This window comes from Panthera tigris, chromosome C2 (genome assembly GCF_018350195.1).
Source record: "Panthera tigris isolate Pti1 chromosome C2, P.tigris_Pti1_mat1.1, whole genome shotgun sequence".
Lineage (NCBI taxonomy): Eukaryota > Metazoa > Chordata > Mammalia > Carnivora > Felidae > Panthera > Panthera tigris.
In genome coordinates, this window is record NC_056668.1 from 97,548,843 (window position 1) to 97,573,870 (window position 25,028).

The 25,028-nt window shown below is 35.9% G+C and overlaps 1 protein-coding gene across 4 annotated transcripts in view; it reads left to right on the forward strand.

The window, feature by feature from the left end:
- Positions 1 to 25,028, forward strand: part of ZBBX (zinc finger B-box domain containing) — a 121,580-nt gene that overhangs the window by 66,869 nt on the left and 29,683 nt on the right. For 3 of the 4 annotated variants that reach the window (XR_006207591.1, XR_006207593.1, XM_042956588.1), the window contains 7 exons: positions 2,579 to 2,753; positions 6,961 to 7,081; positions 14,438 to 14,547; positions 15,168 to 15,265; positions 16,438 to 16,517; positions 18,621 to 18,760; positions 24,170 to 24,477. Coding sequence is in view for 1 of the 4 variants with exons in the window: in XM_042956588.1 (XP_042812522.1) it covers positions 2,579 to 2,753; positions 6,961 to 7,081; positions 14,438 to 14,547; positions 15,168 to 15,265; positions 16,438 to 16,517; positions 18,621 to 18,760; positions 24,170 to 24,477 (1,032 nt within the window). In the remaining 3 variants the exon portion in view is untranslated. The remainder of the gene's footprint in view (positions 1 to 2,578; positions 2,754 to 6,960; positions 7,082 to 14,437; positions 14,548 to 15,167; positions 15,266 to 16,437; positions 16,518 to 18,620; positions 18,761 to 24,169; positions 24,478 to 25,028) is intronic. The other variant, XR_006207592.1, reaches the window with a different exon arrangement.

Genomic DNA, 25,028 nt, shown 5'->3' on the forward strand with positions numbered 1-25,028 from the left:
CTTCTTCCTCTGCATGTCCAGTTGGTTACCATGTCTCATATAGTTTAGCATCTAAAAGCTGTCTTGAATATTTGGTTACTTCAAAGTATCCTCATTTCTATTCCAAATACTGAAATTAGCTTTTTCTTGAAGTGCAATAGGCTTATAACGTGGAAAATGGATTTCATTCTCTCCCTTTCTAGAAGTCAATAATGATTCCAATTTTGTTTTTATGTATTTCTTTACACAAATATTAATATGTTAGACGCTGCTCTGAAAATATACTTTCTACACTTAACAATGTGATTTTTTTTATATAGGTACATTCTATAGCCTTCTCATTCCATATAGTGGTTACAAAACACCCCATTTATTAGATATTAAAATGACTTTAAAATCTAAAAATTTAAATTTTAAAATTTTAAATTAAAATATATAATTTCCACTGACCAACATTTATGCTATTTTGGGTTTTTTGCCAGAGCAAACTATAGCATAAAGAATAATTTTGAAAAATACTGTTTTGCACATGTGTGTGCGTGTTTGTGTGTGTATCCATATGATAAAATCCTGAAATTCCTAGTTGAAGAGGGTCATACATTTGTAATGTTGATAGATATTACCAATTAGCTGTAACATTTTAACTGGTTCCCTTGCATCCAAACTCACTAATCCTTAATTTCTCTTTCCGCCACACTACTGTGTAGGACTCTTCTGTGGCTTTGTGTTTTCATTATGTGTAAGTCTAATTTCCTCTGTCTGGCAGCAGGATCCTTTACGATCTGCCCCAGAGTACATTTTACACTTTATATTTACTCATATCTTAATTTTTACTATTGCAGTGAAAACTGCTAACAATTCCATGCCACTGTGCTGTTTGACTCCATGTTTTAGCATATATACCATTTCCTGTCTCTGGAATACTATCCCTGCCACCTTTTGCCCGTAAAAATCGTGTTTATCTGAATTAAATACCCATTTCTAGCACCTGTTTCTATTGTGGACTTTTTAACCTGTGTTTCTGTGGCCAGCAGCTGGCACAGTGTCTTCAGACTCCCAGATGCTTTTTGTTAATATTTAAAATTTTGGACACATATTTAATACTCTTTTCTCAATTATACTCTAGCAGTCTTCCCGTTTATTTTGCAATTAAGGGGTGAACATAGAGGATTCTACTTTTGTATCTAGAAGATACACAATGGAGATTTAGTAATTTGCTCAGTGTAGGTAAATCCACGTTGCTAATTCAGCATCGGTGTGGACTTTATTTTGCTTTATTTTCTTAATTTGGCTGTTTTCTCTGATTGACTGGATAACTGCCAAATGCTGCCTTTATTTTCTTCTGTGTGTTCACAGAGGATCTCTATTTTGTACGGAATTCACCCTTTCCTCATCATTATGCTAAGAAGCATGCAGTGTTTCATATACATTAATTAATTTGTTCGTTCATTCAACTGACTTTTAATGAGCATCTATTTCGTGCCAGGCACTGTTCTTGGCACTGAAGAAAAAGACAAAGGGCTGGATCTCATTACATTCTAATGGGAAGAGACAGACAATAAATAAACATACAGAGTAAATTCACACAGAGATGCTGTTGGGAGAAAAATATAGCAAATAAGGGAATTGAAACTGGGGGACACCAAGGGGGTATATTTGTAGGGTCATCACCTATTCTCTGAGTAGGTGACAGCTGAACAGAGACCAGCTGAAATGAGTGCAATGGCTATGTGAAAATATGAAGTATCATTCCAAGTGTTAGATATGGCTAGGGCAGGCCCCTCAAGCAGAGTGTGCTTCATGGGCTCCAGGAGCTGCAGGAATGTAAATTTGGCTACAGCCCAGTGGAATGAAGTAGGAATTGAAGGAAGTGAAGTAAAAACAAACAAACAAACAAACAAACAAACAAACAAACAAACAAGGGTTATGAGGTCCCTATGGTCTTGTAGGTCCTAGTAGGAGGCTTCATAAGAGTTTCATAGAGTCATTGGAAGGTTTTGAACATAGGAGTGACATGATCAGATTCACATATTAAAAAAAAAAACTGCTCTAGGGGCGCCTGGGTGGCTCTGCTCAGGTCATGATCTCACAACTTGAAGGCTCGTGGGCTCGAGCCCTGCGTCTGGCTCTGTGCTGACAGATCAGAGCCTGGAGCCTGCTTCCGATTCTGTGTCTCCCTCTCTTTCTCTGCTCCCCCCCTGCTCACGCTCTGTCTCTCTCTCTGTCTCTCTCTCAAAAATAAATAAGCATTAAAAAAATCTCTCTCTCCTGTGAAGGGGTTGCAGAGAGCAGATTGGAGGAGTAGAGGAGTGAGATTCATGGCTATGCCGCCTTCCAGGGAGAACACTGGTAAATGACATGATGATAAATCCTCAGTTGAAAGCTCTAGTTTTTAACAATTTTTGAAGAGACCATTTATAATTGCTGATACAGTTTTAAAGAAATCAGTAAAGCATATAAATAAGTACAAATTAAAAACATTCCATTTTAAGTTTAAAAGTAATCTATGATTCAAAATGCCTGATAATTAACGCTGCCTGTATTTTAAGATACAGAAAATTTAGTAAAGCACACTTAGATGGACTTTTAATTGGTTTAGGTAGACGTTCCAACCACAAAAAGAGCAGAATGTTCAAATCCAAGAGATAGGCTCCTGTGTGAAGGGTCATTTGATGAAGAGGCTTCTTCCCAGTCCTTTCAGGAAGCTTTAAATCAATGGAGAACTGGACACCATGATGACAACGAGAGTCAGAACTTACGTGCGGCAAAAGCAGGTACAGCTATTTTTATAAAATGAATGTTCTAAAATAAAGCTGAGTTTGTTTTATTTATCTCCATTCTCTGTGAGTATAACTGCAGTGTTCAAAAACTATTAGAACTGGGATAACAGTTCAATATAACTCCTTAAAGGAGTATTCACGGTACAACCAGCGGTTAATGGTTTAATATTTATGGAACCCTGACCTGAGCACTGGGGACATTTGCATTTGTTTCCTGTGTAAATTCAGACTGTCAGATGAGTGGAGAATTGAATGCTTTCAGCTCCCCAACTCCTGGAAGAAAGTTTTGTCAGGACAACCTTTCCTTTATTGAGCTGTAATTATACATAAAACAAGAGGATCTGTGAGATAAAGAAGTAAATAACTTTTTTTATATGTGTCTTGAAAAAATATATTTCAAGAATTCCTATAAACTTAAGATTTATCTTATTTCTTTTCTGTTTGAGGGGATATTTCTTGTTTTTATTTTTCCTTGATGATTTTTGTACCCACATTCTAGATATCGGAAATTGGATGACTGAGGTGCATACTGTCTCTGCTTTACATTTCCTGGTGTCTCTTGAGGAACATCATACTTTTAAGAGTATTTGGTTTATTAATTTTATTACTCAGAATCTTGTAGAGACTTCTAATAGCTTTTCACTGAAAATAAAATGTTAGGTAATAAATTTCAATCAGCTTTCCTCTTCATTGACAGTATCCAATTTTATTATTTTTATTTCATTTTTTTTTCAGGGCAGGAATTCTCCTGATTATTCATTCTTTATGTCAAGGTATCACATACCACCTTCCAATTAGAATTGGAGTTTTTGCTGAGTAATGTTCTCCTTGAAATATTTTTCCCCACACTTGTTCATGCTACATCAATTTTGTTAATATTTCCAAGATTTTATTTATATACTCTCTTTGTAGCATGTACCTTAATATAACTTTCATTGCCTATGTTATTTTATGTGCTTCTTATATGAACTTTCATATTTTGATGTATTTTTTACTTTTCTACTCTGAAAGGGACTAAGTCTTCTATAAACGTACCTTTCTGATTGTCTACTTTGAAAGACATAGAGCTTAAAATAATAAAAGGACTGATCTGATAAATCAGATAAGGTCAAAGAAGAAAAAAAATTTCATAGTGGATATAACTACATTATAAGAATAATATAATGATTATTTTAAATGATTTGGTTAGAACAAAAAGTTAACCAAGAAGAAAGTGAAAATAACCCAATCCAACCATCTAGAGATAATCAATGTTAACATGTTGTTACATATTTTTCAATAGACGCAGTGGCACAAACACACACAAGTATAAATGGGGTGACACTATATATGTTACTTGTAACTTTTTTGCTTAGATTCTGTCACGGATGACTTTACATATAAATGCAATTATACATCAATTATAATTGTAACTGTTGTATAATATTCTGTATGCCATTATGTATTTAATCAGAATTTTTTTGATGGATATTTTGTTTCTGATTCTCACTATTGTAAAATAAGTTATGATCACCATATCGGCTATTCATTTACTTGTACAGTTACCTTAAAATAAATTTATAAATGCAGAAATGTTGTGTCAGTGGTTGCTCAGGAGAAATCATTAAGATGAGGACTTTTGTTGATAGATGTGATTTTTTTTTGCCCCAGAGTATTATATATGACTATGTGTTTATTATATGTATATGCTTATAAATGCTTTTCTTTTTCCAAGACATTAAATGGATACAGAAAAATAAATATTTACAAAATTTGTATAGCTTATGGAGAAAAACAAAGCAGTAAGCACCATTCTTTCTCTTCTTTTCTCCTAAGAGATTGTTACTGATCTGGATTGAGTATTTCTTCTTCTTCTTTTTTTTTTTAATTTCCTCATAGTTTACTGCATATGTGTATCTCTAAACATATATTGTTAAATTTGGATGTAGCAAGCAGAAAGCTAGTATATGTATTCTTTTGCACCTTGTTTATTTCACTCACTATTATTTACTGAGATTTATCCTTGAAGATGTGCATAGTTGTATTTTATTCATTTTTACTATTTGATAGTTTTCTTTTATATGCAAATACCACTATTTGTTTAAATGTTGATGGTTTGGGGAGTTGATTCCCATTTTTCCATTACAAACAATGCCGTTATGGATATTTTTGTAAAGGTCTCCTGCTATGCATGTGCACACATTTCTAGGATGTCTGGTCCTGGGATTGAAATAGGTGGGTCATGGGATGTATATGTCTTCAACTATACTAGATAAAACTGAATTATTTACCAAAGGTTTTATATTGGTTTATACTTCCCTGCAGTATTTAAGAGGTTTGGTTGCCTCCTGTTATCATCAACACTTTGTCAGATTTTTAAATTTTTGTTGGTCCGTTAGAGATAAAATGGTATATTTACTCTGTGTAACTCAATACAAGTGTTATTGAGTATCTATTTATATGCTTCTTGGCCATTTAGCTTAGTAACACGTTTTGAATTCCCAAGTTTTCTAGTTATTTCTGTTATTGATTACTAACTTGAATTCATTTTGTGTGAACTCCCAAGGCTCATTTCCTTCAGTGTGTGGAAGGCATGTTCTTACAGTGGCCTAGAAGGTTCAATGTAATCTGAAGTCCATTATCTCTGTGATCTCACTTCCTGTTACTCCCATCCTGGCTTACTCTGTTTCAGCTCCACTGGCTGCCTGGCTGTTCCTCAAACACCTCATCAAACACATCAAAACATATGTTCACCTTAAGAGTTTGGCACTGTCTATTGAGAAAAACACCCAACATCCCGCTAATATGAACAAAGGGGCATCTCACACGAATTCTCACAAAAGGTAGCTAGAGAACCGTGAAATGAGGGAGCAAACCAAAACCTAAGTTACGTATGTGGCACTTTTCAAGGGAGATGAGTTTCATAGATCCATGTGTTCTAGATTTGTTTGCTATAGGCAATTCTAAACAATGGCTATCCTGTTAAATGCATTAAACAGATAATATTCTCCATACATATCATTAATCTATTTGCCGGGTGCCCCGTTCTTAACATCTTAACAAGCAAACTAACCCTGGTCACCCACCATCTTTATTTCCTGGGAATGTACCATTGATAATGGGAGAAGGGTGAATCCCAGGCCAGATGCTATACCTTCTTCCTACTCATCACCTGACAGATATAGGGGATCATCTCTCAAGCACAGTGGCTCTTCTCTATGACTAAACAAACAAACAAACAAAAAAGCGAGTCCTCATTTTTAGTTTCAGCTATCCTGTCAAGAAATACTTTGTTTTGCCCTGGAAAGGGGGACCTGTAGTGGAGGGATCTCCTTTTGTTCATGTCCTTAACTTCTTTTCTTTCAGTTTAGTGCATTCTGATGGTGTTTCTCAGAATTTCCTCCGACTGCTTTCTTCAACACAGCTCTACTTTGTGGGGAGAATAGGGACAGTGTGACTTACATTCTTTTGGTTTATTTCTCTTGCTGGTATTAGGCTATTTCTGGAAGCTATTCACTAAAGGCTATGGTATGAGGTTGGGACTGTTCTCTAGTTTCAGTCTTCAAAAATAATTTTTCCCATCCTTACTACTTCTCTTTCTTCTCCTCCAACAGGATGGTCAGTTTGGAGAGATGGGTAGTATCTAAGAGGGTGGAAAGACTGGTAATCCTGGATTTATACTGCTTTCTTTCCCAAAAAGCTCCATCAGTTTTAAATATCTCTGAATAATGGTTTTAATTTAGTAGTACTTCAGAAACATCTGAAGCATCTGGAAGTGAATTGCCATGGAGATATAAATTCATGAGGACAGTTGTCTCCTCCAGGTGCCATTCTGAGTTATTTATTTTCCATTTCCCATAATGTGTAAATATTATTGTCAGTGGCTATGATACATACCTTTATGTGTGTGTGCATTTATAGAATATATAATGAATCTGCTTGTATTTATCTTTATCATTTAAAATAATTAGTTGCTTTTAAAAATGTTATGAATCATAAGATTCTTTCATTTCAAGGGATTATTGAAGAAAAGTGTCTATACAGTCCTTTAATAAATTGCTAACATTTAATACTTGTGCATTTATTAAGCCTAGAACTATTGATTACATAGATAAATATCAAAGCATATTTGCTTTAAAATTGGTGACTGGTATATCTTGAGAGACATGGTAATTTATAGACAAGTTTACATTAATTTTGCACATTATACTTATTTTTATAGACTCATTGGGAGAATGTGAAATACAAACTAATCTGAAAATTTGGAGAGAACCACTCAATATTGAATTTAAAGAAGACAGTCTTTCGTATATGGAAAAATTATGGCTTAAAAAACACAGAAGGTATTTTCTGAAATTTTGCATTATTAATAAGAAATATAAAAGCTGTTTATGTTCCTGGCTTGTGTGACATGCTTTTTTGTAGCAGTTTTTATATGTGTGCTTCACATTTGCATAAATAATTTTAAAGCAATATTAAATCCCTATGAAGCTTCTACTGTTCTAATAAGGATTTAAATTTTATTTATGTATGTGATGCATCATTCATTTAGAGTTTGCTATAAAAAATGCAAATGTGTATGTGAGAAAAAGACACAAATATGGTATAGAATTTAAGAATAATAGCAAAAATAATGCAATAAATGAAAGATTACTTTGAAAAGGTATTGCTCTCATTTTTTACATTAGCATAGACTTGTGAGGCTCTATTTTTCAGAATCTACTTTTAATTATACCTTTAATATTATAGTGTTATTAACAGTATTCAATTATTTTACTCAAAGAGTATATCATTACCTGTGACATTTCATAAATTGTTTAAAAGTCAAGCTATTAAATATTGGACTAAAATTATTACTAATTCCATGTTAGAGTCATTCATAGTTGTTTTATGGTCGTATAAGATCTGTATTGGGAGGTACCTTTAAAGGCTCACTTTGCCCTGTAGTAGTACTGTTCACACTTCATTGTGCCGATGAATCACCTGCCGACTGTGGCAAGATACAGATTCTTCTTCCGTAGGTCTGGGTGGGGCCTGGCACTCTGCATTTCTGAATTTCTAACAGCTCTCAGCTGATATTTGTGTAGGTAATTCTGCATTTTGAGGAGCAAGGTGTTGGAGGACCAGTCTAGAATGTACCTGAGGAGGGGTCATTAAGCCCTTGCTTCACCTTCATTCATACAAAACTATCTCCTGGAATGGCCCATTCCATTTTTGGAACATTCTGCCTGTTGTAGTATCTCCTAGTGAGCTGTAATTTGTTTCTACTGGTTTCTAAACATGGTCTCAATTCTACCAATTAAGCCAATACAGAGCAACTTGAATTCCTCCTCTCCGTGGCATTCCTTCAGATTTTTGAAATCAGCCCTCATGTCTTCCTTGAAGTTTCTGTTTGACAGGTTAATATATGCCCCCATGCCCCTTTAACTGTTTTTCATGTGGCAATTTTTTAAAAAATTTATTTCAAAATAGGGCATACAGAAGAGTTGTAAAACAGTATGAAGATTTCCCACATATCATTCATTCAGCTTCCCATAATGGCAACATCTTACATATCCATAGTGCATGTATCAAATCCAATAAATTAACGTTGGTACAATATTATTAACTAAACTACGGACTTCATTTGGATTTCACCAGTTTTTCTACTGTTGTCCTTATTCTACTTTAGGATCCAATCCAGGATCTCACATTGCCTTTTTTGTCATAGCTCCTTATCCATTATAGTTCCTCAGTCTTTTCTTGTCTTTCAAGACCCTGACATTTTTAAAGAGTACTTGCCAGATTTTTTATAGAATATACTCAACTTGGGTCTATCTGATGCCTTTTCATAATTAGATTGAGGTTATGCATTTGGAGGAAGAATAACACAGAGAGGATGTGCCCTTCTCAGTGTGGTATCACAGGATCATGCTGTCAGTGCATCTTATTACCAGGATGTTAACCTTGAGCCCATGGTTAACGTGGTGCTCACTGAATTGCTCCGCTGCACACTCATTCTTTTCCTTTTGTGATTAAGGTCTTGGGCTGTTATAAAGAATACCATAGACCAGGTAGCTTATAAACACAAACACTCATTTTTCAGTGTTTAGGGCTGGAAATTCAAAGATAAAGGTGCCAGCAGATGCAGTATCTGGAGAGAGACAGCTCCCTGGTTCATAGATGGCCATCTTCTCACTGTGTCCTCACATGGCAGAAGGGACAAGGGGTCTCTTTCAGATCTCTTTTACAAGGGCGCTAATCCCATTCATAAGGGCTCTGTCCGTATGACCTGATCACCTCCCAAAGGCCCACCTCCTGATACCATCACTTTGGAGCTAGGGTTACAACACTTGAAACATTCAGAACAGAGCTTTCTGCCCTGGCCCCAACAAGGTTCATGAACTTCTCATATGCAAAATATGTTCATTCCATTCTAAGAGCCCCAGATTTTCACTTATTGTAACATCATCTCAAGTCTAAAGTTCATAGTCTCATCTAAATATCATCTAAGTCAGATATGAGTGAGTTTCAATGTATTATTCATTCTGAGGCAAATTGTTCTCTAACTGTGAAATTATGAAATCAAACACGTTATTTGCTTCTAAAGTACAATGGTGGGACAGGCATGGGATAGATATTTCCATTCCAAATGAGAGAAATAGGAAAGAAGAAAGGAGTAGCAGATTCTAAGCAAGTCTAAAACCCAATAAAGCAAATTCTATTTAACCTTAAGTCTTGAGAATTAGCCTCTCCATTGATGCTCTGCACTCCAGGGCCCACTGAGATAGAGGTCCCACCTTCCAGACACACTAGAGCAGGGGTCCTGCCTTTCACACACACTGAGGCAGTGCCCCCACAGCTTTACTAGGCAAGGCTGGGACCCCAAGGCTCTGGGTGGCTTTGCCCCCATGGCTTTGGGTGGCCCCATTCCTATGATGGTTCTGTGTGGGGTCACATGCTTGTGACTTTCTTGGGTGGGAATCATGTGGCTTGGCTAGCTTGGTGTTGATGGTTCTGTGTGGGGTCACATGCTTGTGACTTTCTTGGGTGGGAATCATGTGGCTTGGCTAGCTTGGTGTTACAGGGGCATCCTTGCCCCTAGAGGTTCACTGGGCATTGCTCTAATGGGGTCTCCCTGCTGTGTGGCCTGCAGCTTTCTCTGCCTGGGATGGGAGGTATAGCCCCGATGATTTTTGAATTGCCTTTGGAGGTCATTTTTCCATTGTCTCTGACAGTGGAAAATGTGGCTTCTATTTAGATGGCTAATCTTCCTATCAGATGACCATTTGGCCATACACTTCCTGTTCTCTCCTGAATAGTCCCTCTCATTCTTTTCAATGTGTAAATTCTGATAATATTCCAACTATTTAAGTTTTGTTTCTCTTTTGACTAATAATTCTGTCTTTAAGTCATTTCACCCTTGCATTTTACTATGAGCAGTCAAGAGAATCCAAGCCTTTCCTTCAATACTTTGCTTAGAAATTGCCTTAGCCACATAACTAATTTCATCCCTCTTAAGTTCTATCTTACATAAAACACTAGGACACAAACACAATTCAGCCAAGTTCTTTGCAACTTTATTAATTAAAATTGCCTTTCCTCCACTGTCCAATAACATGTTCCTTATTTCCATTTGAAACCTCAGCTGAATGGTGTTTACCATCCTATTTCTACTGATACTCTGTTCAGGATTACTTAGATATTCTGTAAGAAGATTGAGGCTTTTCCTCAGTTCTCCTCTTTTTTGAGTCCTCACTGGAATTGCCTTTAAAGTTTCTTTCACAGCTATATAAGTTTTTTTAGTATGAACTTTAAACCCTTTTCAGCTTCTACCCATCATCAGTCAGTCAGTTCCAAAGCTGCTTCCACATTTTTAGCAGCACCCCACTTCTGGTACCAGCTTCTTTCTTAGTCCATTTGGGATGTTGCAATGGAATAACATAAACTGGATGCCTTGTAAACAACAAATGTATTTCTTAGAATTCTGGAGGTCGGAAGTCCAAGGTCAAGACACTGGCTGACTCAGAGCCTAGTGATAACCTGCTTCCTGGAGGCATCTATTTGGCTGTGTCCTCACATGGCTCTTTCGGAACTCGTCTATAAGGGCATCGGTCCCACATGGGGGCTGTGCCTTCATGACCTAATTACCTCCCACAGACCCCACCTCTTAATGCCATCACATTATGTATTGGGATTTTCACACATGAATTTTGAGAGGAGGCACAAACATTCATATCAGAGTGATTAATAAATGTTTTAGGGGAGATGCCTTGAGATGATACAAAATCTTCTTTTTACCTAAACTCTCCTCTACTAATTTTAGTATTTACCTGTGGAATTTTCCAGCAGCAGAATAACTAGTGATTTTCTATTTCCTTCATTTCTTCTATATTTATTAATTAGAATTCTTCAAGGAAGAATATCCCTACTTCCCCTTTCATTTGTTTATTCAGTTGTTTATTTGTGTGGACTCATGGATATGCATTTTTTAATTAATATTGAACACTATTGTTATTTATTTTGTGACTCAAATAGTTCCTGCCTTGACCCCTGAGAGCTGTTTCAGGTTGACTCCCCTCTTCTTTCAATGCATCCTCATCCTTTTTTGTTTGTTGATTTGTTTGCTTTTAAAATACCTTCATTTTCTGGCACCCAACATGCATTTCTGTGCCCTAGCCCAGAAATAACTTCTCCAAGTAATCTTGATTCCTTTTTTTTTTTGAAAATGGTGTTAAGAAACCAAGATCTAGATTATAGAGGTGCTCATGGCTATGCAGGTACCACAGAGCCTAGGTCATCTCAGAGAACATCTAGGAAATATATGTATGTGTACTTACCACTATACTCACATAGCCAAATTTATTTCTGTATCTATATACCTGGGTATCCATTGAGGTAAACATGAAGTACACTCCTACTTGACTCCAAACCAGCATCACATCCTTTCTTTGCTTATTTGTGGTTACTTTCACCTACAATGAGAATCCTGGCTCTCATTATCTATTATATATTTACTCATTTATCAGTCCGTGTGTGTGTGTGTGTGTATGTGTGTGTGTGTGTACAGTTGTTCCAGAATTTCAAACTAATATTACTGTGAGAAACAAATTTACCAACTAGAGTGCATTATTTGTATGTAGTGTTTTTTATCTTTAGCCTACAGTATCTAGTCAAAAACTTTTTCTCCAAAGTTTCTGAGGCCATGGTGCTCATTTCTTTCCTACCTCCATTAGAGTAGCTCTGCCATTCCCTGGGTTATGTCCACATCCTGAGTACTTTTTAAAAATTGAATAGCATAAACTTGTGTACAGTTCTATGGATTTTTACAAATGCCTGGAGTCAAATATTCATCATAGCACCAAACAGCACAGTTCCATCAGCTCCAAATTCCCTTTTGCTTCCCCTTTATAGTCAACACTTCTTCTCCAACACAAGGCAACCATTGATCCATTTCCGTCCTTATACGTTTGCCTTTTTCTGAATGTCATGTAAGTGAGATCATACAATAATGTAGCCTTGTGTGTCCTTTATTTAGCAAAATACATGTAAGAGCCATCCGTGCTCTTCGGTGAATCAAAATCCATTCCTTTTTATTGTGGGCCAGAATTTCATCATCCTGATGTACAGTTTATCCATTAATCTGTTGAAGAACATCCTGCTGATTTCTAGCTTTTGACAATTACGACTAAATCTGTTAGAAACATTTGCAAATGGGTTTTTGTTTGAATATCAGTTTTTAATTCCTTGGGTAAATACCTGGGGCCGGGCTGGCTAGATTGCTATGTGTATATTTATCTTTATAAATATACCGCCAGACGCTGTCTGCAAAGTGACTGCACAGCTTCCACACCTTCCTGCAATGTATGAGTTCTAGTTGCCCTCCATCTTTGCCAGTGCCTGGTATCTTTGGGGCTTTTTGTTTGTTTGTTTGTTTGGTGCTGGTCATTTTTCGAGGTGTATGGTTGTATCCCGTTGTGGCCTATGGTTCATTCATATACTGTTCTAGTCTAGTTATTCCTATGGAACTGCTGTCCAAGCTGTCTATAGCTCTTATAAAGTGTCATGCCCATACCAGTCTTTTAGGTCTGAAGCTCATTAGTGTGTACCTGTCAGTTAGTCTGCGTTCAATAAATACTTGTTTACATTTTCAGGAAAATCTGGTGAGGGAGTCTTACTCTAAGAGACGTTTCATCCTTTTATTTACATGGCATGATCTTTCGAGCAAGCACTGGTGCCAGGGTCCCAATATCCAGAATACAGACCTATTTCATTGAGTAACTAGTTGTTTGTTCATGGGCAGATCATTTAAACTCTCTTGGTCTATGTTTTCTCATCTGCAAAATACTGAATTTAGAATAAACAGTCAATAGTTCCAGTACTCTGTTGTCTAGATTCTATAAGCCTTTGGTTCAGGGCTTTGCTCATGAAATTAAATAAATTTTTACTTCACGAAGAAGGAGTATCTGAATAATAGTAAACTTACGTGCATCTATGATTGAACTTTTTGTATACTATATCCGTGTCAAACTGGAAACAGGTTCCTGGTGGCCACGTGCCAGTTTGTTTTGACCTTTACTCTTTATATTTTCCATTACTTAATTAAATTATAGATGTAAGATGGTACGCTCATGAAATTTGTCAAGACACAAAGCTGAGTAATATATAAATATTTTGGAGTGTGCTGATATATACATTATATATATTGGGAAAATTCACATAGCCATAGATTGTCAGATTATCAAATTTTACTGCCTTTGCAAATTGTGAGAGAGGCCATACAGAGTAATGGTTAAGAACATTGACTTGGGGAGGCAGACTCCTTGGGTTCAAATCCTCTTCTGTATTTACTACCTAAATGATTATACAAGTTGGTTTACTTCTTTGTGCCTCAGTTTTGTCATACGTAAAATTAAGATAATACGCGTGCCTAATTAATATAGCTGTTAATCTTTCATACCCCAGGTTAGTTAGAACAGAGCCTCGTACATTTTAAGCTTTGTGTCGATGCTACCTGTTAATATCATTAAGAAGGTCCTGACTTTTACACGGGGACTCCATGAACTGGCGTGGTCTGGAAGGGCTGTAGCTATTTATATTCTTGACTAAAAGGTGCCACCTTACCAGGAATTGGGGAATAGCCTATGAAACCAATGCATAATCCTGACCTCTGAGAATTCCTGTGTTTTGTTGCCTTCTATATGAGATGGGCCATATCAAACTTCCTTAACTGGGTGATAGATGCCATAGCCGGAGCACACTACACTGATATTGGGAAAGCATATTTTATCACCCTGCTGGCTTGGTTAAAGTTCAGGAAAATGTCTTTAGTTTGCCTTGGGACCTATCAACATAATACCTAAGCGGTGATGCACAACACACATTCATAAATTAACTTTTTGAATAGTGTGGTATGTCAGGGCCTCCATGTGGCTTGTAGGAACACTTAACTTTTGTCTTAACTTTGATTTTCATCCTAAATGAAAAGCAGTAGGACATGCAATTGAAAACTCTTGTATGATGTTAATTTGATTTACGAAATTATTTTAATAGATGAAGACTCTGTTACACAATCATACTTTTCTGCCATGAATCAGAAGTATAGCTTTGGTTTCATCATTAGTTTTGCATGCTCATTCATTTGTGAAATAAATCAAGATCTTGCCTGGGAAAGTTTCAGGTAATGTATTTTAGTCTTTTAATTGCTTCTCGTTCTGTAGAACTCCACAGGAGCAACTTCGAAACATGCTGCCAGATGCATTCATACCTCAATGTAACACTGCTGGTGAGGCACAGTGTTCCCAGAATGAACGTGATGAAGACAGTGATGGTTAGTTCAGTCTTGATTAGATATTTTCTAATTTATTATTTCAAATTTCAAACACTAAGCATTTGTTAGCATCTGCTTTTTTGTTTTGTTTTGTTTCGTTTTACTATATTAGCCTCAACTGGACTCTGCACCCTTTGTCTGTAGCTCAAAATCAATTACACTCTCCTTCCCATTTGATAGATTTACTTTGCCTTAAATTAAATAGTTGGGTTTTTTTTTAAGTTTGTTTATCTATTTTGAGAGAAAGTGTGAGCAGGGGAGGGGCAGAGAAAGAGGGAGAGAGAGAATCCCTAGCCAGAGAATTCCTCCGTGCCTGGTGGAGCACGGAGCTCAATGCAGGGCTCAGTCTCCGACTGTGAGATCATGACCTGAGCTGAAATCAGGAGTCAGATGCTTAATTGACTCAGCCACCCAGGCATCCCTAAGTGGTTGTACTTAAACGTTGAATGTTAAGAAAATGTGTGTTTTACTTGAGCTCGGGAAACTGACAGCATATATGTATTAGTGTGGGTGCACAAGAGAACATTATTCTCTTATTGTTGACTATGTTATTTGAAGATAGGGAATTATCAGGTGAAGTGTATCCTTTAATGACATTATTTCCTAATCTTATTTCCTAGTTGAGGAGACCAAACAATACCCAGCACTTTTTCTGCCAGTAGAAGAATTTAACATAGAGAGACCCGAGCCATCTCTAAATATAGTTGAACTGGATGATGTAAGTGCATAATAACTACCCTATTACTGAGCAAACAAGAAATTCAAAACATATAACTGCATATTATTTTCAACAATATTTTTTTAATTAAGCATTGTTGGGGAAAAATCTACAAGAGTTTGAATTTAAACATGCTGATAGGAATAAAATGGTATTGTTTTTAATGTAGGCAGTAAATTTGTGAGCTGAATTGATATTGTGCTATTTTTGGAAACATGTAGTGTGGGAGATGAGAAGACATTTTATTCTCTTAACTTATAGAAATGTAGTTTAGTGCTTGTTTTATTTAGCCCTTTATGTTATCAGTCTTTTAAACAAAAATTAGTCTCTTTATATGGTGTCTATTTAATATAATTTGTATATATGTAGTTTCTTGAATGTCATCTAGTATTGTTTTTTATTTAAAGAAAAAATAGTACTAAGATTTAAGGGATTTAGTGTAATAACTTGAATACAAACCTCTAGAAGACACAAAATAGAATCACCTGAAAGTTGAGCCAGTCAGAGCTGGAGCTTTAGGATGAAGGTTTAAGTTGGGACAAACTCAGCACATTTCTCATTTTCCAGTCATCTAGTAGCTGAATGTACTACTTGTCCTCGATATTCCTCTTCCTGTGATTGTCACAGAAAAAGGCTAGAAGGGAGGAAGTACCTCTCTAAATACTACTTTCTTCTTCAGGTTAATAGCTTCTGCTCTCTGTGTGTGTGTGTGTGTGTGTGTGTGTGTATGCACGCACGCTCCTAGCCACATTTTTATTTCCCCTCTGGATAAATTGTTAAGATACTGAACAAATAAGCACACATGCTTACATATGTGTGTGTGTTCTTGGCATTAATTAGTTGATGCACAGAGTAACCTTGTAATATGCTGGCCAGAGAACTAAAAACACCTCAGTCACTAGCCTACTTTGCACTCAGTAGTTACATAGTAAAACACCTGATAACTGTTGTTTCTAGGTGTGATAGTAGTAATGACATGACTGACACAGCCAATGCCCCCAACAAATATTTATTGCATTAGTTCTCCTGGAATTGTTCTATGGTACATAGTCAGAAAGCACGTGACATTGCTTGTAGGGAGAAAATTCTCTAAATATTATGTACAAGTTAGATGGTTAATATATAATACATTTATTGAACATACTAATATTATACTACATACATTTAATAAGACTTATGAAGAGGAATTTGAAGAACCAGGAAACACAGTGCCCTACAAAGTTGAGTTAGCAGATGTAGACAGTCAACAAAGGTAAGATCTTTCTAAATCGCTTTTGATGTTTATTAAAAAACCTACCCAAGAAATCAACTATCTCTTTACACTTGATCTTAGCCAAAAGGCCAAGAAGCGATTCAACTATCTCTTTAAATGAGAAATTCATGGTGTAAAAAAACATGACTTCGATATTAGAATATATTTTACTAAAGCCATGTTTAAATTTGTGCACAATATTTCTAACATTTGCCAATATTCAATAATTAGAAAAGTGACTATAATGATATGTGTATACTCTGACCTAATATCTGGATTATTTAATAGATACTTCTAAATTTAGCGTTATTTGAAATGGCTTACCAAGGATGATATATTTCGTACGAGCTTTCTTTGTATTTCCATTTTCTATGAACCCTAAATAAAAACAGATATATTAATGATTAGTTTGAGAGATAAAAAGATGTCCCAGTCTATAGATTACTTTCTAGGTAGAGTTTACTATGTGATGAATTAAATAAATGAAGCATGAAGCATAACAGTTCACTTTGTAACTATTTTTATAATTTTGTCATTTCCAAGTGAAAAATAACATCTAGCTCTATTAGTAATGTTAAAAAGTACTCCAAGTCTCCTTTGCTGCTGAAATCTTAGCTAGAGTTTCATGTATTTTGACTACAAAGTTTTAATTTGGGCAAACAGCAGAGTGAAGTTCCTACTAAGTAGCCCCAACCCCATTTTTTGTTTATATGTTCAGATCAACTTAGAGTCTGTCAGCATTTTGGAGTAGCAGTGGGCCTAAGTGATGCTCTTGGACCTGAAAAGCCCCATGTTAGAACACATAGACTCACATATCTAGAAGCAAATGTGCTTTTGGCAGGAGACAACCTTTTGGTTCAGTAGATAAGAGATTTGTATGGATTACTGTATCCCTAAGGAAATGAATGACATTTATGCTAATTTGATTCCTTTATATATCCTATTACAAGTTCTGCTTTGACCTCCATGTTATAGAAGCCAGAGAAAGTTACTGATGATGGTTTGGCAATAGTTTTGCACTTTGGGTTTGGAGGTGTCCATGGAGTTTCTTCTTTCCTAAGAAGAATCATAAAGGATCATAAGTGGCACAGGAGCATAATCCAGGAGCTTTTATGGTGGTGCTATGTAAAGCTTACATAAATATCGGGTATTACTAAATATATTATTCAATTTATAGAAAATGTTTAAATTGTACATATGTTAGGGGCGCCTGGGTGGCTCAGTCGGTTAAGCGTCCGACTTCGGCTCAGGTCACGATCTCATGGTCTGTGAGTTTGAGCCCCGCGTCGGGCTCTGTGCTGACTGCTCAGAGCCTGGAGCCTGTTTCAGATTCTGTGTCTCCCTCTCTCTCTGACCCTCCCCCGTTCATGCTCTGTCTCTCTCTGTCTCAAAAATGAATAAATGTTAAAAAAAATTTTAAATTGTACATATGTTAGTATATAGTAATCATCATTAAAAACTGAAAATTTGACTCTGATAGTTCAAATGAAAAGTTTATGTAAGTACTAAAACCTTGATTTCATCAGATTTCAATGAGCCTGAAAAGGTAACTCTCCATTGTTAGAAGAAAGAATATAAGGAACCAAACATATTTCAGAATGTTTGTTTTAAAGAGAGAGAGAGAGAGAGAGAGAGTGTGTGTGTGTGTGTGTGTGCACGCAAGCAGGGGGAGAGGGGCAGAGGGGGGAAGAGAGAGAGAATCTTAAGCAGGCTCCACACTCAGCGCAGAGCCTGACATGAGGAGCTCGATCCTCTGACCCTGCGATCATGACCTGAGCTGAAATCAAGCATTAGATGCTCAACTGACTGAACCACCAGGTGCCCTAGAATATTTTTTTTAAGGAAGCTCTTAATTCACATTGTTGACATTGTTCAGTTAAATCTGATTTGGTCCAGTTACCTGTGTCTTTAAACCCAAATACTATTTAGTTACTTGTGGTTTAGAATGTGTCCACAGTAAGGTTAAAAAAAATATCAAATTAATGTAAACAAACCTATTCCTTAAAGGTTGTATTGTATTTGTTTTAATAAGCTGGGACTTTTTACTTTCTTTTTTTATCCTTTCTTTCAACTCTTTTCTTTTCCTGTCCCTAAACATGAAAGTTGCACGTTTCATAATTATCAGAATACTTTTCTATATGAAAATGACATTCATCAACGTCATGTTTTCACCAAGGGAAAAGCAGACCTCTTACATCTTCATCTGAACAACAGCTCTTCCTCCTGTAAAAATAACTCAAAAGGTAACTTTTTTTTTTCTTATGGATCAACATGATTAACAATGAATGTTGGTAATTTAATAAAACCAGGTAGGTATTTCACTATGTAAAAGCTTTACCTATTTTGCTGTTCGTTTAAACCCCACAAAATTTGGTGCTTAGAAAACCTTGGTTGAAAATATATAGTTTTCTAGCAAATACCCTTTTCAGTCAATGGACAACAGTGTATCCAGAAGAAAAAAACTGCCTCTGTTGGTTGCTACCGCTAAAAGTTATTATGGACTGAGAAAGCAGCATTTAAAAGATTACATGGATATGCCTTTAGTGACAAAAATCTAATTGGCATCCTGTTGCCCTCCCTTGTGTTAAATCTTCTCCCCAAATATTCAGTTTTGATGTAAAGTTTTACATAAGTGATAAAACCAAACCAAAACAAACCATCCTGTTTATATATCTACATTATTACTAGTAGTTGCCTTAGAATTTATAGATTAGGATGCTGTGTGCAAATGTCTGGTTTCAATTTCCAGATGGTGAGAGCACCATTTAAAGATAGTCACAGTAAATTATCCTGGCTTGGAAGTCAGATTTCATTTCCATTTCTGCCTTAAATCATTGTGTGACCTTGAACATGTCACTGCTTTCTTAGATCGCATTTTCCTAAGCTAAAACATAGGGATTAGATTACTTCTAATCTGCTTTTCAAATATTATTTCTAATCTATTTAGTATTTTCAGAAAAACTAATAAATATATCTTGTGTGAAGGACTTGAGAGATACTTGAGAGCATTATTTAAAATAACTAGTTATAAAACTGATGATTCCCTTCTGATTGGGTAGTAGATGGTAGAGAACTGTGATTTGTGGTCATCCTGCTGGACTTGACATCTTCAGCCAATAAGCCTATAAATTATTATGACCGACTATGAGCTATATCCACATGGGAATTTAGGACTTTACAGGGCTCCAGACCTAGTCCAGAAGATATTTTTTGATCTACGTGGAACATTGTGTCCCAGTTACCTTTGGGGAAATGCTGAATATAAATACCCATTAAGTATTACTTTGGGGGAGCCTGCGTGGCTCAGTCAGTTAAATATCCAACTTCAGTTCAGGTCATGATCTCGTGGTCCGTGGGTTCGAGCCCCACCTTGGGTTCTGTGCTGACAGCTCAGAGCGTGGAGCCTGCTTAGGATTCTGTCTCTCTCTCTCTCTGCGCCTCCCCGCCCCTGCTCTGTCTCTCTGCCTCTCTCTCAAAAATAAACATTTAAAAAAAAGTGTGACTTTAAAGATGCTTGATTTATTTATAGACTTTATTTTTTAGAGAAATTTTAGGTTCACAGCAAAATTTAGCAGGAAATACAGATTGTTCTGATACACACACAGACACACACAGACACACACGCTCTGCCTTCTCAAACTCATAGCTTCTCCCACAATCAATGTCCCAACCAGAGTAGTACATTTGTTACAATCAATAAACATGCATTGACACACCATTATCACCAAAAGTCCATAGTTCACAAGGGTTCCCTCTTGGTGTTGCACATTCTGTGGATTTGGACAAATTTATAATAACCTGTATTCATCATTATAGTATCATAAAGAAATAGTTTTAGTACCTTTAAAATACTCTGTGCCCTGCCTTTTTATATTACCTCCCTCCCACCTAATTCCGGCAACCACTGATATTTTTACTATCTTTATGATTAAGCCTTTTCCAGAATGTCACATAGCTGGAATGATACAACATGTGATCTTTTCAGATTGTTTTTTTTCACTTAGTAATATACACTTAAAGGTGATTCCATGTCTTTTCGTGACTTGATTGATCCTTTTTAAAAAATGTTTACTTTTCAGAGAGAGAGACAGAGAGAGAGAGCCTGAGTGGGGGGAGGGGCAGAGAGAGAGGGAGACATAGAATCCAAAGCAGGCTCCAAGCTCTGACCTGTCAGCACAGAGCCAGATGCAGGGCTCCAACCCACAAACTGTGAGATCATGACCTGGGTGGAAGTCAGAGGCTTGACTGATTGAGCCACCCAGGAGCCTTGATCCTTTTGTGTGTGTGTGTGTGTGTGTGTGTGTGTGTGTGTGTGTGTGTGTGCTAAGTAATATTTTATTGTCTGGAAATACCACAATTTATTTATACATTCACTTACTGAAGAACAACTTGGTTAATTCTAAGTTTTGGCAATTATGAATAAAGCTGCTATAAATATAAACATCCATGTGTGAGTTTTTGTTTGAACATAATTCTCACTCATCTGGGTAAATACCAAGGACCGCAATTGTTAGATTGTATGGCAAGAACATGTTTAGTTTTGTAAGAAATCACCAAGCTGTCTTCCAAAGTGGCTGTACCATTTTGCATTCCCACCAGCAATGAATGAGACTTCCTGTTCTCTACATCCTTGCCAGCATTTGGTATTGTCAGTGTTTTGGATTTTTGTCATTCCAGCAATAGTGGAGTGGATTTCATTGTTGTTTCAACAACTTACAATTCCCTAAAGGCATATGATGTTGAGCATCTTTTCATATGCTTGTTTGCCATCTATTTATCTTCTTTGATGAAGTGTCTATTAAGTTCATTGGCCCATTTTCTTATTGTTCAGATTTTAGATTTTTTAATGTTTTGGATAACTACTTTATCAAATATGTGTTTTGCAAATCCTGAGTCTGTGGCTTGTCTTCTCATTCTCTTGACAGTGTCTTTTACAGAACAGATTTTTAATTTTAATGAAATTCAGCTTATCAATTGTTTCTTTCATGGATCCTGCCCTTGGTGTGTGTCTTAAAAAGTCATCACCATACCCAAGATCATCTAGATTTTTATGTTTTAAGAGTTTTAAAGTTTTGCATTTCACATTTAGGTCTACCATTCTTTTGAGCTAATTTTTGCGAAGGGAGTAAGATCTGTTCCAGATTAATGTGCAGGCATGCAAATGTCCAGTTCTAGCACCATTTGTTGAAAACACTGTTCTCCATTGTTTTGCCTTTGCTATTTGGCAAAGATCAGTTGACTATATCTATGTGGGGCTATCTATGGGTTCTCGGTTCTGTACCATTGATAGGTTTTTCTATACTTTTACCAGTACCACATTGTCTTGGGTACTATAATTGCACGGTAATTCTTGAAGTTGTGTAGTGTTGGTCTTTGACATTGTCCTTCTCCTTCAATTCTTCTCCTTCTTCTCCTTCAAAAGCCAATGTGTTGGCTTTTCTGGGTCTCTTGCCTCTTCCTATAAACTTTAGGATCAGTTTATCAATATCCACAAAATAATTTGCTGGGATTTTAATTGGGATTGCATTGAACCTATAGATCAAGTTGGGAAGAACTGACATTTTTGCAATATTGAGTCTTCTAGCTGTGAACATGGACTATCTCTCCATTTATTTAGTTCTTTGATTACTTTTACCAGAGATTTCTAGTCTCCCCTCATATAGATCTTACATATTTTGTTAAGTTCATTCTTTTAAGTATTTCATTTTTGTGTGCTAATGGTATTATGTTGTTAATTTCAAATTCCACTTATTCATGTTGGTATATAGGAAAGTGATTGACTGTTGTATCTTGACCTTGTATCCTACAACCTTGAAATAATCACTTATTAGTGCCAGAAGTTTTTTTGTGGATTTGTTCAGATTCTGTACATAAACAATCATGTCATCTGTGAATGAGATTAGATTTTTTTCTTGCTTCCCAATCCGTATACTTATTTCCTTGTTTTATTGCATTAGCTAGAACTTCTAGAAGGATTTTGGAAAGGAGTTGTAAGAGGGGATATCCTTGACTTGTTCCTGATCTTAGGGTTAAAGCATCTAGTTTATCATCATTAAGTATGATGTTAACTATAGGGCTTTTTTATAGGTAGTCTTTATCAAGTTGAGGAAGTTCCCTTTTATTTCTGGTTTGGATCTATTGATATGATCTTGTGATTTTTATTCTTTAGCCTGTTGATGTGACAGATTAGATTAATTTTCAAATGTTGAACCAAGATGTCTAGTTTTTATGACTTAATGGGACTTCCATTGAATACACTAAATTAAATCACACCTCTATTTTTTGCATCAGATTTTAAAGATTAATAAAAAGGCTGCTTTGTTACCTCTTCAGCAGTAGTGGAATTATGCAATCTTGCAAAAATATTACAGAGGTTAGTTGTAGACATTTACATATAGAAAATGGCATCTCTTTGTACCATAAAATCAACTAATTTCTATTCAAGTTTTCAAGGAAAATACAGCATTATTGTGCAAGTTTCATTAAATTGAAGAGCCTTTATAAAATTTTTCTTGTAAAAGTATTTCTGTGTTGTATAAGTAACTGCCTTTCTTGTAGTAATTGTGTGATTTAAGAAGTGATAGTTGTTGGAAATGGAAGTTCTAAATACTATGTGTGATTGCCCAGCTATACAAACATTTGATTGCAACGAGTAAGTCCTTTGAGCAGCAAAGGCAGAATTTACATCACTGGAGAGTATTTTAGTCATAGCCTTTACTATTTTATACCATCTATTTATAGAGATAAGATATTTATATTGGAAAGAGTATGGGGACAATCAGATGAAGCTATATTCAATCTGGCTAATGATATACATATTTTTATTTAAAATGAATGCAGTATGATATAAAAATTATTAAATAATTTTTATTTTTCATAAAATTTAGACCAGTGTTTCACAGTCCTGGCTACACATTATGATCACCTGAAGAATTTGGCAGGGTGGGGGTGGGATGGGGGGAGACAGAAACAGTGCTTGAATGCCACTCCCAGTGTCTGATTTAATTGGTTGGGGTCAGGTCCATACGTTGACAATTTTAAAGAGTACCTTCAGATGATTCCGTTGTGCACCCAGGTTGAAAACCAATGCTCTAAACCAAGTCGTTTACTTAAAGCAGACATAATGAGGTGGTGACTAATATAATCTTGCTCATTTTGTAGCTTTCCAGAGGCAGGTGTCCCAGCTTAAAGGCTTTTTTGTCCCCTAACTGGTACTGCTCTTGCATCTGGCACATTTCCCTTTGCCCTCACCTTATCACTAACCATTCTAAGGAAGAGAAGCAAAATGTGGAAATAAGGTTCTCTCTGTATTATTTTTCATAAATTGCTATCGTAAAACTTGGCCGACAGAGGATGTAGGAAAGTGGGAATTGAGCCACAGGCTGAAATAAAAATGTGCATCAATTTCAAAATTTCATTACAAAATAAAATCATGCCTCCTTCCATTAGTCTAGCTCATCAAGGTTTGAATGTGTCAGTAAATTATGATTATCATTCATGAACATAAGCAGAGTAAAAGTATTTTAACACTGATATGTCAGTAAAGAGATGTTGACAAGATAGTGCTTATTGATAAGAGTTTACACCATAGAAGTTTTCATTTATTGAGTTTAATCAATGTATTTAACTTCGTAAATAATTGTTTTCAACAGCAGTAACTTCAGATACAAAATTTGACACCATTGTGGATCCTGATGTTTATTCTCCTGCCACTGAAAAGTTAGGGGAAAGCAGCTTTTTTGAAAGAAATTTCAAGGAGAAAACTATAGATATGGAAAGTAATCAAAAGTCTGATGATTCCTGCATATCACTTGAGAGCAAGGATTCTTTGCCAAGCAGAGGTTTAGAAAAACCTTCCATTAAGGAGCAATTATCTCAGGACATCAAAGAATCCTTGGAATTTAGCAATCTGCATGAGAGGCCAAACCCTGAAGATTCTAAAACTACAGAGTCACCACTGGTAAGTCTCTATTATGTTTATTATATAAAAAATGCTGTAAGAAATGTCATAAGACGCAATACATTCTTAAACATTACTACCTATTGAAGTTACAATGTACTACCTTATATTATCGTGAGATAGTTGAAGAACGACTCATATGGGAAAGAATGCTAATTACTTACAGGACAAATTCTAATATGGTAAATGCCATGATAACAAACGGGTTTTCTATGACAAATAACACTCTAAGGCCCACCTCATGCACCATAGTAAGAGAGCTGTTACTTTTCTAAATGAAATTTATTATTATGAATAATTTAGTACAAGAAATCCTTTCTAGCTTTTTACTGTATAGTCCCGGGTTTAAATGAATTAAATGCAGATATGTAGATAGAACCAGTTTTTGTGGCTTAATGTAAGTATAAGGTTTTAAAGGTAATTCCTTCAAAAACATGGCTAATAAAGATATATGGGTTTAGTTTGTATTTCATCTTAGAGGAAAAGTAAAGTAGCTCATTGTTGCATTATTGCCAAGTTTGGAAACTGTATTTGAATTTCTGTTCTATATA